Genomic DNA, 18,315 nt, shown 5'->3' on the forward strand with positions numbered 1-18,315 from the left:
GTCTGACCTTCGTTCGGCCAGTGTTACTGTCAGGACAGTGTCCGGGATATGGGGGTCCCTGAGATATCCCGCAACCCCTGTCCCTGCCTACTTGCCCCCCTGGGCTAACCCCCAGGGCGACAACTGGGCGGCGGTCCCTACCCTCACTAGGGAAGCGGGACACGGGAAGACAAACAGACACTGAGACAAAACAACGGTAGAATGGTCAGACAATCCGGGTTGGCAACAAGAGGGTACGCAGTACGGAGGGGTCAGGCAAAAACGTAGTCAAGTCCAAAAGCAGGTGTCAGGAAAGCCGGGGTCACAAAGAGTAGTCAGGATAAACGCAGGTGCAGCTGGAGAACCAAACTAACACTGGCAAGGGCTGAAAGGAAAACACACATATTTAAATGCTGTCAGCGCTCCCGCCCCAGAAGCTGATTGGGGCGGGGAGCCTGACAGCAGCAGGGCTAATCAGGGAGGTGCTGGGGGCACGCCCCCAGTCTTGCTGCACAGACAGTTACTAGGGAAGCCAGCCTGGTAGTCAAGTGACTAGAAGCACCAGCTGCCTCCCTAGCAACCCGGCGGCGACCAGTCTTACAGCGGCCCGGGGAGATCACAAGAACCGGGGCTCCCCTATGCCGCACTCCTGTAACCCGGGTGGCAGGACCGGTGGTGTGGGCATGGCGGCCCCGAGAGTTGCAGGTTCTGACAGTGTGTAAGTGGGTAAAAAATTGGCTCAATGATAGAAAGCAGAGGGTGGTAATAAATGGTGCGTACTTTGATTGGACCACAGTCGCTAGCGGGGTGCCACAGGGTTCAGTATTAGTCCCCACTCTGTTCAACATATTTATCAATGACCTGATAGAGGGGCTGCACAGCAAAATATCAATATTTGCAGATGACACAAAATTATACAGCATAATTAATGCAACGGAGGACAATGTGCGGCTACAAATGGACCTGGATAAGCTAGGGGCTTGGGCAGAAAAATGGCAAATGAAGTTCAATGTTGAAAAATGTAAGACTATGCACATGGGCAGGAGAAACGGATGTCACAAATATTCACTTAATGGGGTACCACTAGGGAAAAGTGATATGGAAAAGGATCTGGGGGTATTAGTGGATAATAAACTAAACTGGAGTAACCAATGCCAGTCAGCTGCTGCAAAGGCAAATAAAGTCTTGGGGTGCATTAAAAGAGGTATAGGGGCGAAGGACGAGAACATTATCCTTCCATTATATAAGGCACTTGTCAGGCCTCACATGGAATACTGCGTACAATTCTGGTCACCGGTGCTCAGGAAAGATGTCACAGTGCTTGAGGGGGTTCAAAGAAGGGCAACTAAACTAATACATGGAATGACGGGACTGGAATACCCAGAGAGGCTATCCAAATTGGGACTATTTACTCTAGAAAAAAGAAGGTTAAGAGGCGACCAAATAACCATGTATAAGTACATGAGGGGACAACACATGGATCTCTCCCGCAATCTGTTTACACCCAGGACCACGACAGTAACAAGAGGACATCCGCTACGATTAGAGGAAAGTAGGTTTCATCACCAACATAGAAGGGGATTCTTTACTGTAAGAGCAGTTAGACTGTGGAACTCTCTACCGGAGGAAGTGGTGATGGCAAAATCCATAGAGGAGTTTAAAAGGGGACTTGATGTCTTTCTGGAGAAGAAGGATATTACAGGATATAAATATTAGGTTAAGTGTCAATCCGGGTATACAGGCAGGTAGGAACTATTAGGCCTCATGTCCACGGGGAAAATAAGAATTAAAATCCGCAGCGGATTTTAACTCTTCTCCCGCGCGGATCCGCATCCCATAGGGATTCATTGACCACCCGCGGGTAGATAAATACCCGCGGATCGTCAATAAAAGTGATTTTTAAAAAAATGGAGCATGAAAAAATCTGGACCATGCTCCATTTTCATGCGGGTCTCCCGCGGGGACGGCTCCCGCGGGCTTCTATTGAAGCCTATGGAAGCCGTCCGGATCCGCGGGAGACAAAATTCGGAATTTACTCACACGCTCCGTTTCTTCTCTTCGCGGCGGCGCCATCTTCTCTCCGTCGCGGCCGGATCTTTTTTCTTCGGGACGGCGCATGCGCGGGGCACGTCACCGACGTTATCATGCACATTCGCCGAGCCGAAGAAAGAAGATCCGGCCGCGACGAGAGAAGATGACGCCGCAGCGAAGAGAAGAAACGGAGCGGATGGGAGGTGAGTTTATTCTGATTTATTCTTATTTTCAGCCCTCATGTCCGCGGGGCAGGTGGGACCCGCTACGGATTCTACATGGAGAATCCGTAGCGGGCCTGATTTTCCCCGTGGACATGAGGCCTTAGGGGTTGATCCAGGGAACAGTCTGATTGCCATTAGGGAGTCGGGAAGGAATTTTTTCCCCAAAAGGGCTAATTGGCTTCTGGCCTTGGGGGTTTTTGCCTTCCTCTGGATCAACACAGTAGGATAGACAGGCTGGACTAGATGGACATTGTCTTCACTCAGCCTTACATACTATGTTACTATGTTACTGTGGAGAACACGGACTACTGGGGCCACTGTGGAGAACACGGACTACTGGGGCCACTGTGGGGAACACTTACTACTGGGGCCACTGTGGGGAACACTTACTACTGGGGCCACTGTGGGGAACACTTACTACTGGGGCCACTGTGGGGAACACTTACTACCGGGGCCACTGTGGGGAACACTTACTACCGGGGCCACTGTGGGGAACACTTACTACCGGGGCCACTGTGGGGAACACTTACTACTGGGGCCACTGTGGGGAACACTTACTACTGGGGCCACTGTGGGGAACACTTACTACTGGGGCCACTGTGGGAAACACTTACTACTGGGGCCACTGTGGGGAACACTTACTACTGGGGCCACTGTGGGGAACACTTACTACTGGGGCCACTGTGGGGAACACTTACTACTGGGGCCACTGTGGGGAACACGTACTACTGGGGCCACTGTGGGGAACACGTACTACTGGGGCCACTGTGGGGAACACGTACTACTGGGGCCACTGTGGGGAACACGTACTACTAGGGCCACTGTGGGGAACACGTACTACTGGGGCTGACGCCAGGAGCAGCGGCACGAGACGGAGGCACGAGCGGGGGGCTGAAGGGGACAGCGGAGCAGCTCAGCAGCCGATACCAGCGCCGAAACAGGTGCGGGGGCAGCAAGGAGAAGACCGGAGCGCAGTAGCCGGCGCCAAGAGGCCACCAGGAGTCCAGCGCCAGCAGCAGCGGAGGGGACCAGAACGGAGCAGCTGAGACAGGAGGGCAGAGTGAGCGGCCGCCGGGACAGCGGGTGACGTCACCAGGAGGAGTGGAGGAGCTGATAAGTATCTTCTGTTTGTGCTTGTGAGCTAAGTGTGTGTCTTCTGTGTATCTGGTTATTTGTGTCTTCTGTGTGTGTGTGTGTGTCTGGGGGTCTAAGTGTTTGTGAGGGGGATAAAAAAAATAAATAAATTTGTGACCAGTTGTGCATAAGTCTCAGCGGGTAAGAGGTTGCGTGAGAGCGGCAGCGTGAGTAGTTGCACAGAGGCAGCAGCGGGTCAGCGGTTGCAGCAGCGGGTCAGCGGTTGCAGCAGCGGGTCAGCGGTTGCAGCAGCGGGTCAGCGGTTGCAGCAGCGGGTCAGCGGTTGCAGCAGCGGGTCAGCGGTTGCAGCAGCGGGTCAGCGGTTGCAGCAGCGGGTCAGCGGTTGCAGCAGCGGGTCAGCGGTTGCAGCTGCGGGTCAGCGGTTGCAGCTGCGGGTCAGCGGTTGCAGCTGCGGGTCAGCGGTTGCAGCTGCGGGTCAGCGGTTGCAGCAGCGGGTCAGCGGTTGCAGCAGCGGGTCAGCGGTTGCAGCAGCGGGTCAGCGGTTGCAGCAGCGGGTCAGCGGTTGCAGCAGCGGGTCAGCGGTTGCAGCAGCGGGTCAGCGGTTGCAGCAGCGGGTCAGCGGTTGCAGCAGCGGGTCAGCGGTTGCAGCAGCGGGTCAGCGGATGCAGCAGCGGGTCAGCGGTTGCAGCAGCGGGTCAGCGGATGCAGCAGCGGGTCAGCGGTTGAGCGGTTGCAGCAGCGTGTGAGCGGTTGTAGCAGCGTGTGAGCGGAGTGTGATCAAGTCTATCTTCACTACTTCCACAAGTAAATTGTAGATCCCCATTAGGATGAGCTCCATGTCTGGCAATGTCATCCAGTGTGCTACTTGTGCAATGTATGCGGTCCTTGATCAGCCGATCGAGGGTGCATACTGTTGCGCAAGATGCGTGCACGTCGCACATTTAGAAGCCCAAATTCTGGATCTAAATGGGCAACTGGCAACACTGAGAGCCATTGACATCATGGAAAGGAGTTTGGTGCTCACTGAGCAGACACTCGCTGGGGTAGAGGCGGGGGCGGATGGTAGTACGGAAGTGCAGGGGGAGCAGGCAGTCAGCTGGGTGTCAGATAGAAGGAGGCGTAGAGGGAATAGATCCAGGGAGGCTGGTCCTGAACTGGCACAACCCAACATGTCTGCAACGTTGGCAGATGAGGGCGATGCCATTACAGAGCCAGCACCGCTGCAGCACGACATGCCCTCTGAACGCCAGGGGGATGACTGCTCCAGTGAGACGGGGACGGGGAGCGCAGGGCAGGCTAGACAGGTTCTAGTGGTGGGGGACTCAATTAGGGGGACAGAGAGGGCAATCTGCCATAAAGACCGGGATCGTCGAACGGTGTGTTGTCTTCCTGGCGCTCGAGTTCGACACATAGCGGATCAGATTGACAGATTACTGGGAGGGGCTGGTGAGGATCCAGCGGTCATGGTGCACGTTGGCACCAATGAACAAGTTAGAGGTCAATGGAGGGCCCTCAAAAATGATTTCAGGGACTTAGGGTCCAAGCTCAGGGCGAGGACCTCCAGGGTAGTTTTCTCGAAAATACTACCTGTACCTAAAGCCACACTAGAAAGGCAGCAGGATCTTAGGGAGGTAAACAAGTGGCTCCGGAGTTGGTGTAAGAAGGAGGGATTTGGGTTCCTGCAGAACTGGGCTGACTTTGCTGTCGGCTACAGGCTCTACCGTAGGGACGGGCTGCACCTTAATGGGGAGGGTGCAGCTGTGCTGGGGGATAAGATGGCTAGAAGGCTGGAGGAGTGTTTAAACTAGGGACTGGGGGGGGGGGGGTAAAATGAGAAATAGTGGGGTAGCCAGTGTAACTAGCGATCCGGGTCCAAGCAAAGGGAATGGGGGTCGAGCAGGGGGTGGGGTTAGTACAGATAGAACTGATAGATCAGCCATAAGTACGAATAGCAACAAAACAAATTTAAAAAACAAAAAAAATGCTATAAATTGTATGACCACAAATGCAAGAAGTCTGATTAGTAAAGTGGGCGAGCTTGAAGCGAGAATGACTGATGAAAACTATGATATAGTCGGAATTACGGAAACATGGCTTGATGATAAGTGCGATTGGGTGGTGAATTTGCAGGGGTACAATCTCTTCAGAAGAGACCGAAGGAACCAGAAAGGGGGAGGGGTATGTCTGTACGTCAAATTGAACTTGAAGCCGAGGCTACGGGAGGATATACAGGTAGGAGACGAACAGGTGGAATCTCTGTGGGTAGAAATACAGGGAGGAAAAAATAACAAAATCCTGATAGGGGTCTTCTATAGACCACCAAAAGCAACAGAAGAAACTGAAAACTTACTACTAAGGCAGATAGAAGAGGTGTCAAAGCGAAACAAAGTAATTATCATGGGGGCCTTTAATTTTCCAGATAAAACATGGGAGAACGAAACCTGCAAATCTCACAGGGGTGATAAATTCTTGAGAGTAATTAAAGACAATTACCTGAACCAACTTGTGCAGGAACCGACAAGAAGGAGGGCCATTCTGGACCTAGTACTAACCAACAAACCGGAACGTATAAAGGGGGTGCAGGTTGAGGGGCACTTGGGGAACAGTGACCACAATATAATCAACTTCCAGCTGTCAATCAATAGGAAGCCTTATCAGGGAGTGACAAAGAAATTAAACTTTAGTAAAGCAAAATTTGATGAGCTTAGAACTATCGGTAACATTAATTGGGACAACATCCTGAAAAATATCAGTACGGAGGACAAATGGGAAAAGTTCAAAAGAATCCTAATCGCCTCATGTGAACAGTTCATTCCCTTTAAAAATAAAAGAAACTCAACTAAAAGGAAACCAATGTGGCTCGACAAGACGGTAAGCGGGGCAATAAACGAAAAAAAGAAAGCGTTCAAACTACTAAAGCAACAAGGCAGCAAAGAAGCGCTAAAAACATACAGGGAAAAAAACGAAATATGCAAAGATACGATCAAAACTGCCAAGGAGGAAGCAGATAGACGGATCGCCAAAGAGAGCAAAAACAACCCAAAGCTATTTTTCAACTACATTAACAGCCAAAGGATTTGCAGGGAGAGCGCTGGCCCTTTAAAAAACAATGCAGGAGAAATCATTGATGATGACGACGGGAAAGCAAATCTACTAAACAGTTTCTTCTCAAGTGTATTCACAAAAGAAAAGGAAATGCCACACGAGATGCAGGGGAATAAAACGAACCCCTCACAAAAGATCTCATACCTAACGCAGGAGGAGGTGCGGAAGCGGCTAAAGAAAACTAAAATTGATAAATCGCCGGGCCCAGATGGACTACACCCAAGCATACTAAGGGAACTAAGTGACGAGATAGCTAGGCCACTATACCTAATATTTCTAGACACTATCAAGACCGGTGTAGTACCATTGGATTGGTGCATTGCCAACGTGGTTCCAATTTACAAAAAAGGGAGCAAAAGTGAGCCTGGTAACTACAGGCCAGTAAGTCTCACTTCAGTAACGGAAAATTTTTTCGAGGGGATTCTGAGAGACGCCATCGATGAGTACCTCAAGGAGAATAAGGGAATAACTCCTCACCAGCATGGATTCATGAAGGGTCGCTCATGTCAGACAAATCTGATCAGTTTCTACGATGAAGTAAGCTCTAAGCTGGACCAGGGAGAATCTATTGATCTTGTATATCTGGACTTCTCTAAAGCCTTTGACACCGTGCCACATAATAGGCTAATATACAAAATGAGGAAGCTCGGACTAGACGAAAACGTGTGTAAGTGGGTAAAAAATTGGCTCAATGATAGAAAGCAGAGGGTGGTAATAAATGGTGCGTATTCTGATTGGACCACAGTCTGATTGGACCACAGCTAGCGGGGTGCCACAGGGTTCAGTATTACGCCCCACTCTGTTCAACATATTTATCAATGACCTGATAGAGGGGCTGCACAGCAAAATATCCATATTTGCAGATGACACAAAATTATACAACATAATTAATGCAACGGAGGACAATGTGCGGCTACAAATGGACCTGGATAAGCTGGGGGCTTGGGCAGAAAAATGGCAAATGAAGTTCAATGTTGAAAAATGTAAGACTATGCACATGGGCAGGAGAAACGGATGTCACAAATATTCACTTAATGGGGTACCACTAGGGAAAAGTGATATGGAAAAGGATCTGGGGGTATTAGTGGATAATAGACTAAACTGCAGTAACCAATGCCAGTCAGCTGCTGCAAAGGCAAATAAAGTCTTGGGGTGCATTAAAAGAGGTATAGGGGCGAAGGACGAGAACATTATCCTTCCATTATATAAGGCACTTGTCAGGCCTCACATGGAATACTGCGTACAATTCTGGTCACCGGTGCTCAGGAAAGATGTCACAGTGCTTGAGGGGGTTCAAAGAAGGGCAACTAAACTAATACATGAAATGACGGGACTGGAATACCCAGAGAGGCTATCCAAATTGGGACTATTTACTCTAGAAAAAAGAAGGTTAAGAGGCGACCAAATAACCATGTATAAGTACATGAGGGGACAACACATGGATCTCTCCCGCAATCTGTTTACACCCAGGACCACGACGGTAAGAAGAGGACATCCGCTACGATTAGAGGAAAGTAGGTTTCATCACCAACATAGAAGGGGATTCTTTACTGTAAGAGCAGTTAGACTGTGGAACTCTCTACCGGAGGAAGTGGTGATGGCAAAATCCATAGAGGAGTTTAAAAGGGGACTTGATGTCTTTCTGGAGAAGAAGGATATTACAGGATATAAATATTAGGTTAAGTGTCAATCCGGGTATACAGGCAGGTAGGAACTATTAGGGGTTGATCCAGGGAACAGTCTAATTGCCATTAGGGAGTCGGGAAGGAATTTTTTCCCCAAAAGGGCTAATTGGCTTCTGGCCTTGGGTTTTTTTGCCATCCTCTGGATCAACACAGTAGGATAGACAGGCTGGACTAGATGGACATTGTCTTCATTCAGCCTTACATACTATGTTACTATGTTACTGTGGAGAACACTATTACTACTGGGGCCACTGTGGGGAACACTTACTACTGGGGCCACTGTGGGGAACACTTACTACTGGGGCCACTGTGGGGAACACTTACTACTGGGGCCACTGTGGGGAACACTTACTACTGGGGCCACTGTGGGGAACACTTACTACTGGGGCCACTGTGGGGAACACTTACTACTGGGGCCACTGTGGGGAACACTTACTACTGGGGCCACTGTGGGGAACACTTACTACTGGGGCCACTGTGGGGAACACTTACTACTGGGGCCACTGTGGGGAACACTTACTACTGGGGCCACTGTGGGGAACACTTACTACTGGGGCCACTGTGGGGAACACTTACTACTGGGGCCACTGTGGGGAACACTTACTACTGGGGCCACTGTGGGGAACACTTACTACTGGGGCCACTGTGGGGAACACTTACTACTGGGGCCACTGTGGGGAACACTTACTACTGGGGCCACTGTGGGGAACACTTACTACTGGGGCCACTGTGGGGAACACTTACTACTGGGGCCACTGTGGGGAACACTTACTACTGGGGCCACTGTGGGGAACACTTACTACTGGGGCCACTGTGGGGAACACTTACTACTGGGGCCACTGTGGGGAACACTTACTACTGCGGCCACTGTGGGGAACACTTACTACTGCGGCCACTGTGGGGAACACTTACTACTGCGGCCACTGTGGGGAACACTTACTACTGCGGCCACTGTGGGGAACACTTACTACTGCGGCCACTGTGGGGAACACTTACTACTGCGGCCACTGTGGGGAACACTTACTACTGCGGCCACTGTGGGGAACACTTACTACTGCGGCCACTGTGGGGAACACTTACTACTGCGGCCACTGTGGGGAACACTTACTACTGCGGCCACTGTGGGGAACACTTACTACTGCGGCCACTGTGGGGAACACTTACTACTGCGGCCACTGTGGGGAACACTTACTACTGCGGCCACTGTGGGGAACACTTACTACTTGGGGCCACTGTGGGGAACACTTACTACTTGGGGCCACTGTGGGGAACACTTACTACTTGGGGCCACTGTGGGGAACACTTACTACTTGGGGCCACTGTGGGGAACACTTACTACTTGGGGCCACTGTGGGGAACACTTACTACTTGGGGCCACTGTGGGGAACACTTACTACTTGGGGCCACTGTGGGGAACACTTACTACTTGGGGCCACTGTGGGGAACACTTACTACTTGGGGCCACTGTGGGGAACACTTACTACTTGGGGCCACTGTGGGGAACACTTACTACTTGGGGCCACTGTGGGGAACACTTACTACTTGGGGCCACTGTGGGGAACACTTACTACTTGGGGCCACTGTGGGGAACACTTACTACTTGGGGCCACTGTGGGGAACACTTACTACTTGGGGCCACTGTGGGGAACACTTACTACTTGGGGCCACTGTGGGGAACACTTACTACTTGGGGCCACTGTGGGGAACACTTACTACTTGGGGCCACTGTGGGGAACACTTACTACTTGGGGCCACTGTGGGGAACACTTACTACTTGGGGCCACTGTGGGGAACACTTACTACTTGGGGCCACTGTGGGGAACACTTACTACTTGGGGCCACTGTGGGGAACACTTACTACTTGGGGCCACTGTGGGGAACACTTACTACTTGGGGCCACTGTGGGGAACACTTACTACTTGGGGCCACTGTGGGGAACACTTACTACTTGGGGCCACTGTGGGGAACACTTACTACTTGGGGCCACTGTGGGGAACACTTACTACTTGGGGCCACTGTGGGGAACACTTACTACTTGGGGCCACTGTGGGGAACACTTACTACTTGGGGCCACTGTGGGGAACACTTACTACTTGGGGCCACTGTGGGGAACACTTACTACTTGGGGCCACTGTGGGGAACACTTACTACTTGGGGCCACTGTGGGGAACACTTACTACTTGGGGCCACTGTGGGGAACACTTACTACTTGGGGCCACTGTGGGGAACACTTACTACTTGGGGCCACTGTGGGGAACACTTACTACTTGGGGCCACTGTGGGGAACACTTACTACTTGGGGCCACTGTGGGGAACACTTACTACTGGGGCTACTGTGGGGAACACTTACTACTGGGGCCACTGTGGGGAACACTTACTACTGGGGCAACTGTGGGGAACACTTACTACTGGGGCAACTGTGGGGAACACTTACTACTGGGGCAACTGTGGGGAACACCTACTACTGGGGCCACTGTGGGGGGGGGGTCACTATTACTGCAGAAGCCACTATGGAGGGGTCACTATTACAGCAGAAGCCACTGTGGGGGGGTCACTATTACTGCAGAAGCCACAGTGGGGGGGGGGTCACTATTACTGTAGAGGCCACTGTGGGGGGACACTATTACTGCAGAGGTCACTGTGGGGGGGTCACTATTACTGCAGAGGCCACTGTGGGGGGTCACTATTACTGCAGAGGCCACTGCGGGGGGGGGGGTCACTATTACTGCAGAGGCCACTGTGGGGGGCCACTATTACTACAGAAGCCACTGTGGGTGTCCCTTTGGGGGAACACTATTACTGCAGAGGCCACTGTGGGGGTCCTTTTGGGGGAACACTTACTACTTGGGGCCACTGTGGGGAACACTTACTACTGGGGCCACTGTGGGGAACACTTACTACTGGGGCCACTGTGGGGCGGGGGGTCACTATTACTGCAGAAGCCACTATGGGGGGTCACTATTACTGCAGAAGCCACTGTGGGGGGTCACTATTACTGCAGAGGCCACTGTGGGGGGACACTATTACTGCAGAGGCCACCTCTTTAAGACTCATCACATCCCCCATGTACTGTCTGCTGCTCCTCATCACATCCCCCATATAATGTCCTCTCACCTTATCCCATCCCCAATATACTGTCCTCTTCCTTCATCACATTCCCCATATACTGTCCTCTCCCCTCATCACAGCCCGCATATACTGTCCTCTCCCCCTCATCACATCCCCCAAATACTGTCCTCTCCTCCTCATCACATCCCCCATATACTGTCCTCTCTCTCATCACATCCCCCATATACTGTCCTCTCCCCTCATCACATCCCCCATAACCTGTCCTCTCCCCTCATCACATACCCCATATACTGTCCTCTCTCTCATCACATCCCCATATATTGCCCTCTCCCTCATCCCATCCCCCCATATACTGTCTTCTTCCCCTCATCACATCCCGCATATGCTGCCCTCTCCTCATCACATCCCCCATATACTGTGCTCTCCCTGATCACATCCCCCATATACTGTCCTCTCCTCAACACATCCGCCATATACTGTCCCATTCCCCCAATCACATCCCCCCATATACTGTCCTCTTCCCCTCATCACATCCCGCATATGCTGCCCTCTCCTCATCACATCCCCCATATAGTGTCCTCTCCCTCATCACATCCCCCATATACTGTCCTCTTCCCCTCATCACATACCCCATATACTGTCCTCTCCCCCTCATCACATCTCCCATATACTGTCCTCTCCCCTCATCACATCCTTCAAATACTGTCCTCTCCCCCTCATCACATCCCCCATATTCTGTCCTCTCCCCTCATCACATCCCCCATATACTGTCCTCTCCCCTCATCACATCCCCCATATACTGTCCTCTCCCCTCATCCCATCCCCCATATACTGTCCTCTCCCTTCATCCCATCCCCCATATACTGTCCTCTCCCCTCATCAACCCCCCTATATACTGTCCTCTCCCCTCATCACATCCTTCAAATACTGTCCTCTCCCCCTCATCCCATCCCCCATATACCTTCCTCTCCCCTCCATCCCATCCCCCATATACCTTCCTCTCCCCTCATCACATCCCCCATATACTGTACTCTTCCCTCATCACATCCTTCAAATACTGTCCTCTCCCCCTCATCACATCCCCCATATACTGTCCTCTCCCCTCATCACATCCCCCATATACTGTCCTCTCCCCTCATCACATTCCCCATATACTGTGCTCTCCCCTCATCACACCCCCTATATACTGTCCTTTCCCCTCATCACATCCTTCAAATACTGTCTGCTCCCCCTCACCACATCCCCCATATACTGTCCTCTCTCCTCATCACATCCCCATATACGTCCTCTCCCCTCATAACATCCCCCATATACTGTCCCCTCCCGAATCACATCCCCCATATACTGTCCCCTCCCCTCAGCACATCCCCAATATACTGCCCCCCTCTCATAACAACCCCCATATATTGTTCTGTCTCCCCCTCATAACATCCTTCATATACTGCCCTCTCCCTCCTCATCATAGCCCTCATATACTGTCCTCTCCCTCCTTATCATAGCCCCCATGTACTGTCCTCTCCGCTCATTAGAGACCCCATATACTGTCCTCTCCCCCCTTATCACATTCCCCATAATCTGTCCTCACTCTCATCACATTCCTCATATACTGTCCTCTCCCCCTCATCACATCCCCCATATGCTGTCCTCTCCCCTCATCACATCCCCCATATACTGTCCCCTCCCCTCATCACATCCCCCATATACTGTTCCCTCCCCTCATCCCATCCCCCATATGCTGTCCTCTCCCTCATAACATCCTCCATAGACCGTCCTCCCCCTCATCACATCCCCCAACTACTGTCCTCACCCCCCTCATCACATCCCCCATACACTGTCCTCTCCTACCCTTATCACAACCCCCATATACTGTTCTCTCTCACCTTATCACATCCGCCATATACCATAATCTCCATTCATAATATCCCCTATACTGTCCTCTCTCCCCTTATCACATCCCCCATATACTTTACTTTCTTTCTTATCACATCCCCACATACTAACCTCTTCCTTCATCACATCCCCCATATAGTATGCTCTCTCCCCTTATCACATCCCCTATATACTGTCCCCTCCCCTTATCACATCCCCCATATACTATCCTCTCCCCTCATCATATCCCTTATAAATCACAATTATCATATACTGTCTTTTCCTTTCTCATCACATTTCGCATATACTGTCCTCTCCCCTCAATTACAGACCCCATGTTGTCCTCTCTCCCCTTATCACATCCTGCATATACTTTCTGGTACTGATTTACTTTGAGCCACTGGAAGTGGTGGATGTACACCACTGCTAGGCTGCTTGACAGCCTCATCACATCTCCCATATACTGTCGTCTCCCCTCATCACAGCCCCCATATACTGTCCTCTCCCCCTCATCACATCCCCCAAATACTGTCCTCTCCCCCTCATCACATCCCCCATATACTGTCCTCTCCCCCTTATCACATCCCCCATATACTGTCCTCTCCCCTCATCATATCCCCCATATACTCTCCTCTCCCATCATCACATTCCCCATATACCGTCCTCTCCCCTCATCACATCCCCCATATACCGTCCTCTCCCCTCATCACATCCCCCATATACTGTCCTCTCCCATCATCACATCGCTCATATACCTTCCTCTCCCTCATCACATCCCCCATATACTGTCCTCCCTCATCACATCCCCCCCATATACTGTCCTCCCTCATCACATCCCCCCATATACTGTCCTGCCTCATCACATCCCCCATATACTGTCCTCTTCCTTCATCACATCCCCCATATACTGTCCTCTCCACTCATAATATCCCTTATACTGTCCTCTCTCCCTTTATCACATCCCCCATATACTGTCCTCTCCACTCATAATATCCCTTATACTGTCCTCTCTCCCCTTATCACATCCCCCATATACTTTACTTTCTTTCTCATCACATCCCCACATACTAACCTTTTCCTTCATCACATCCCCCATATAGTATCCTCTCTCCCCTTATCACATCCCCTATATGCTGTCCCCTCCCCTTATCATATCCCCCGAATACTATCCTATTCGCTCATCATATCCCCTATACATCACAATTATCATATACTGTCTTCTCCTTTCTCATCACATTTCACATATACTGTCCTCTCCCCCCAATCACAGACCCCATGTTGTCCTCTCTCCCTTTATCACATCCTGCATATACTGTCTGGTAATGATTTACCTTGACGCCACTGGAAGTGGTGAATTTACACCACTGCTAGGCTGCTTGACAGCCTCATCACATCTCCCATATACTGTCCTCTCCCATCATCACAGCCCCCATATACTGTCCTCTCCCCTTCATCACATCCCCCAAATACTGTTTTCTCCCCCTCATCACATCCCCCATATACTGTCCTCTCCCCTCATTACATCCCCCATATTCTGTCCTCTCCCCTCATCAGTGAACAACTGGACGATTCTGATCCAGTCGTTCATTTTCTGCTTGCTTTTACATGGAACGATTATCGTTCAAAACCCCGCGGGAGAAAGCAAGCTACTTCCTAGTTGTAAGAGGCACAAGCTACTTACTATTGACATCGTGTGACATTAGGCCAGTCTGTTGGTTGAACGCAGATCTTAGGAGCGAAAATGTCCAAGTCACCTAAAAATAAAAATAAAAAGTGTTAGAATGGGAGTACACAGCTTTATTTTTGTGTATTGGATGTGGATTTGGAGCCTTCCTTAGCAGCTCCTACCATTAACAATGGTTTACTGTCTTTTGCAGGTCACTTGGAATACCATTCACTGATCATACCTATGAAGACTGCAGACTAATGCTAACAGCTAGAGACCTGACTTTACCCATGGAGGCTGGGCTTGTGGAGTTCACAAAAATCAGCCGGAAGTTAAAGTGAGAAGCAGTTGTTCCCTTTTTTTTGTATAAAAGTTGAATTTGAGTTCTCATTACTTGACTCAATTTGAGCTAGATGATGAGCGCAGGTCATCAAGATCTGCGCTCATTTAAATAGTCTTTACACAGGCCAATGCAGATTGTATGGGAGATGAGTAATCCTTAATACTACCATTCGACCCAAACACACTTTCATCATTGTCGCCACCTATTGATGCATGGAGGTGTGTTGCTGATTGATTTTTGTTAAAGGCTTCTGCAGGCGAGCGCAAGCGCAAATATGCATGCTCCTGCGCAACGTATTTGGGCAATGAAAGGCTTACATATATTTTTTTTGTTCATGCGCTAGCAATACTTCATGCTGTCATCAGTCACCCAGCCCCCAGTAATCATCCATAAATAGTCCATATGTGTGGCCAACAAAATTGCACGACATCTGTGCACTGCGAGACACACCAATCTCACACGAATATGAATTGCAGTGTGGGAAAAAAATCGTGGCATGCTCTAACTCCTCACACTCCTCAGAATGCATCGCCACAGCTTTAATGCCTCGCATTGCTCTTGCATTACATGCAATGTGCATGCGAGTGCGATGCAAGGTTGCCATTTAAATCAATGGTAAACGCTTCCGATCCTCTATCGCACCTGAAATTCGTGCAAGAGGATCGGAACTTCACCAATGTATTTATGCCTGAGCAATGCCTCATGAGCGCGGTATCGGGCAGCTTCATGGCCCGACGTCTCACTCGTCCTTGTGTAGGAAGTCTAATGCAAAAAAATAACATGGAAGTTTAAACAAAGCCACAGGTTTCTGAAAAAGTTTTTTTTTGTGCCGCTTGACTTTTCTTTTCAGTGTACAGATGCCTTGGTCTTAAGCTTGACTCTTAGCGCGGCACACCGTCATCACGTTGCATTATCAGGGTGGTTTACTGACACTTGGAATTGATTCTAATGGGTTTTGTTGTGTTAAGATAAGAGAACAATAGGTTTGTCATGGGCAAAAACTTCCCAAATCTTTGAATAAGCTCTTTGCTTTAGACCGCCTTCACACTGGCGAGAAAATCATGCGAGACGCACAAATATAAATCCCGTTCTTTTGAATTGAGTCCTACACATGAAGGATGTTTTCCCGCATGGCACCACAATGCACTGCAGGTAACCAACTGCAGCATGTTCTGTCTTGCTGCATAAACTTACATAGCAGTCCCATTGTTTTCTATGGGGCCGGCGGCAGCATCGCACCACATGCTAGGCGCACACGATGCAATGCGAGGTCTCCCATTGAAAACAATGAGAGAAACTCTGCGATCCTCTGCCACGGCTATTAGCTATCCTCCGGCACGGCTACTTACCCGAAGTGATGCGAGGCGGTTTTGAGATAAAAATGCCTCACATCCGCGGGGAAATCGCATGTCGGTGAGCGAGTGATTCACGGCCCGATATCGCACTCGTCCGTGTGTTGTTAGCTTTTTTTTTTTTTTTTAAACTTTGTCTTTATTAAGCGGGTCTGGACAAACATGTAACATTACAGTATTTTTGCAGGTTCTTTTTTCCGTATCAGTCTTGGTTGTCCCAGCCTGCATTTTTTATATTATTTATATTAAACTAAACAAAATAAAACAAAACATTGAAACAGACAGATTATATACATGAAATCTAACCTTTGACCCATTTTGACCACGGATATTTTTGGTCTACTGACCTGTATGTTGAGGATCTTCAAAGTTTTCGGAGGCCCCGCAGGCTATGGCACGATTTGTAGATCACCCTAAATTAGTGTGTCTCCCATTGCTATCTGTTCCTGGAACCAGCAGGTGTAGTAGAAGCAGTTTCTTAATTTGTCTTTTACCCTTTGTGGTAATAATTGAATGAAGCTCCCCCAGGTTTCAAAGAAGGTTTGTACCTTCTTTTCTTTGAAAAGTGAAGTTTCCGCCCAATCCATCTGGAACAGGAACGCTAGCTTGTCCAGGAACAGTCTGAATGGGGGCCCTGATGGTTGTATCCATGTTTGTAAAATGGCTTTTAATCCCGCTGCTGCTATGAAGTGCAGTAGTTTTCTAACGCCTCTCGAGCAGTGGTAGACTTCAGAGTCTAAGTAGCCAAATATTGCCCATGTTGGTTCTTGTGGGCAGAAGTTCGTCAGGTGTGTTTTTGTGTACTCTCCTATCCGTGTCCAGAAGTCCTGTATTGGGGGGCATGTCCATAGGTTGTGATATAAGTTTGCATATGGCGCCTGGCATTTGAGGCAATTTGGGGTGTCGTAAGTTCCTATTTGAAATCCCCTACTTGGGGTTATGTATGATCTGTGGGCATTTTGCAGTCTCATCTCCAGAAATCTGGCTGATGGTAAGTATCTGTGTGCTGAGGTCAGAGACTTCATTATCAATGTTGGTGTGAAATCAGGATTGTCCCTGGCCCACTTACCAACCCCCGAGTCAATGTCATCTTGCTCCCTCATATTTCTTATTATCCTGTACAGCTTGGAGATCATTCCCTGTGGGCCTGTTTTCCTAGCCGTCCATATGTCATTTGCTTGTACCCAGTCAGGTTCTCGAAGTCGTGGTATGAGTTCTGTGATATAGTGTCTGACTTGAAGGTATGAAAATAGTGGGATTTGGATCTCAGGGTATTTTTGTTTCGTTTCGTCATATGTTAGGATTCGTTTTTCCTCTGTGTGCAGCAGTCTGTCTATTGTGTGTATTCCTTTGGTCTCCCATTCCGCGAATATATTATGGGGATTACCGTCTTGAAAGTTGGGGTTGTTCATTATCGACAGGTATGGCGATACTTGGGGTGATGTTTGGTTATCTTTGCGCAGTTTATTCCATGTTTTCCAGGCCGTTAATATCAGGGGGTTCTTTTTGATTTTTTCCTGGGAGTTCTGCGTATGAGCAGTGGAGGATATTCTGGAGTCGTGTTGGGCCGGCCATTTCTTGTTCGAGTGGTTTGTTTGTGAAGTGTGACTTGGAATGAATCCAGTCATGAATGATTCGTGTTTGTGCCGCTAGGTTGTAGTCTCGTATGCTGGGTAAGTTGGTTCCTCCGTTCTCTCTGTGCTTATGTAATATTTTGAGCGCGATGCGTGGTCTTTTCCCTCCCCATATGAATCTCCTGTACAGATAGTTTATTTTCTTTATGTCTTTTAATTTTAGGAATATGGGTAGTGAGTGTAGGATGTATAATAGACGTGGAAATTCTATCATTTTTAATAGGCTCACCCTTCCCAGAAAAGAAATCGTGAAGTTTTTCCAT

The 18,315-nt window shown here is 49.6% G+C and overlaps 1 protein-coding gene across 1 annotated transcript in view; it reads left to right on the plus strand.

The window, feature by feature from the left end:
* The window catches only part of LOC136604695 (lysophosphatidylcholine acyltransferase 2-like), a 95,843-nt gene that overhangs the window by 17,487 nt on the left and 60,041 nt on the right, over window positions 1-18,315 (plus strand). The window contains exon 2 of the mRNA XM_066588920.1: window positions 14,935-15,060. Coding sequence (XP_066445017.1) covers window positions 14,935-15,060 — 126 coding nt within the window. The remainder of the gene's footprint in view (window positions 1-14,934; window positions 15,061-18,315) is intronic.

The sequence above is a fragment of the Eleutherodactylus coqui genome, unplaced genomic scaffold (assembly GCF_035609145.1).
Source record: "Eleutherodactylus coqui strain aEleCoq1 unplaced genomic scaffold, aEleCoq1.hap1 HAP1_SCAFFOLD_68, whole genome shotgun sequence".
NCBI lineage: Eukaryota > Metazoa > Chordata > Amphibia > Anura > Eleutherodactylidae > Eleutherodactylus > Eleutherodactylus coqui.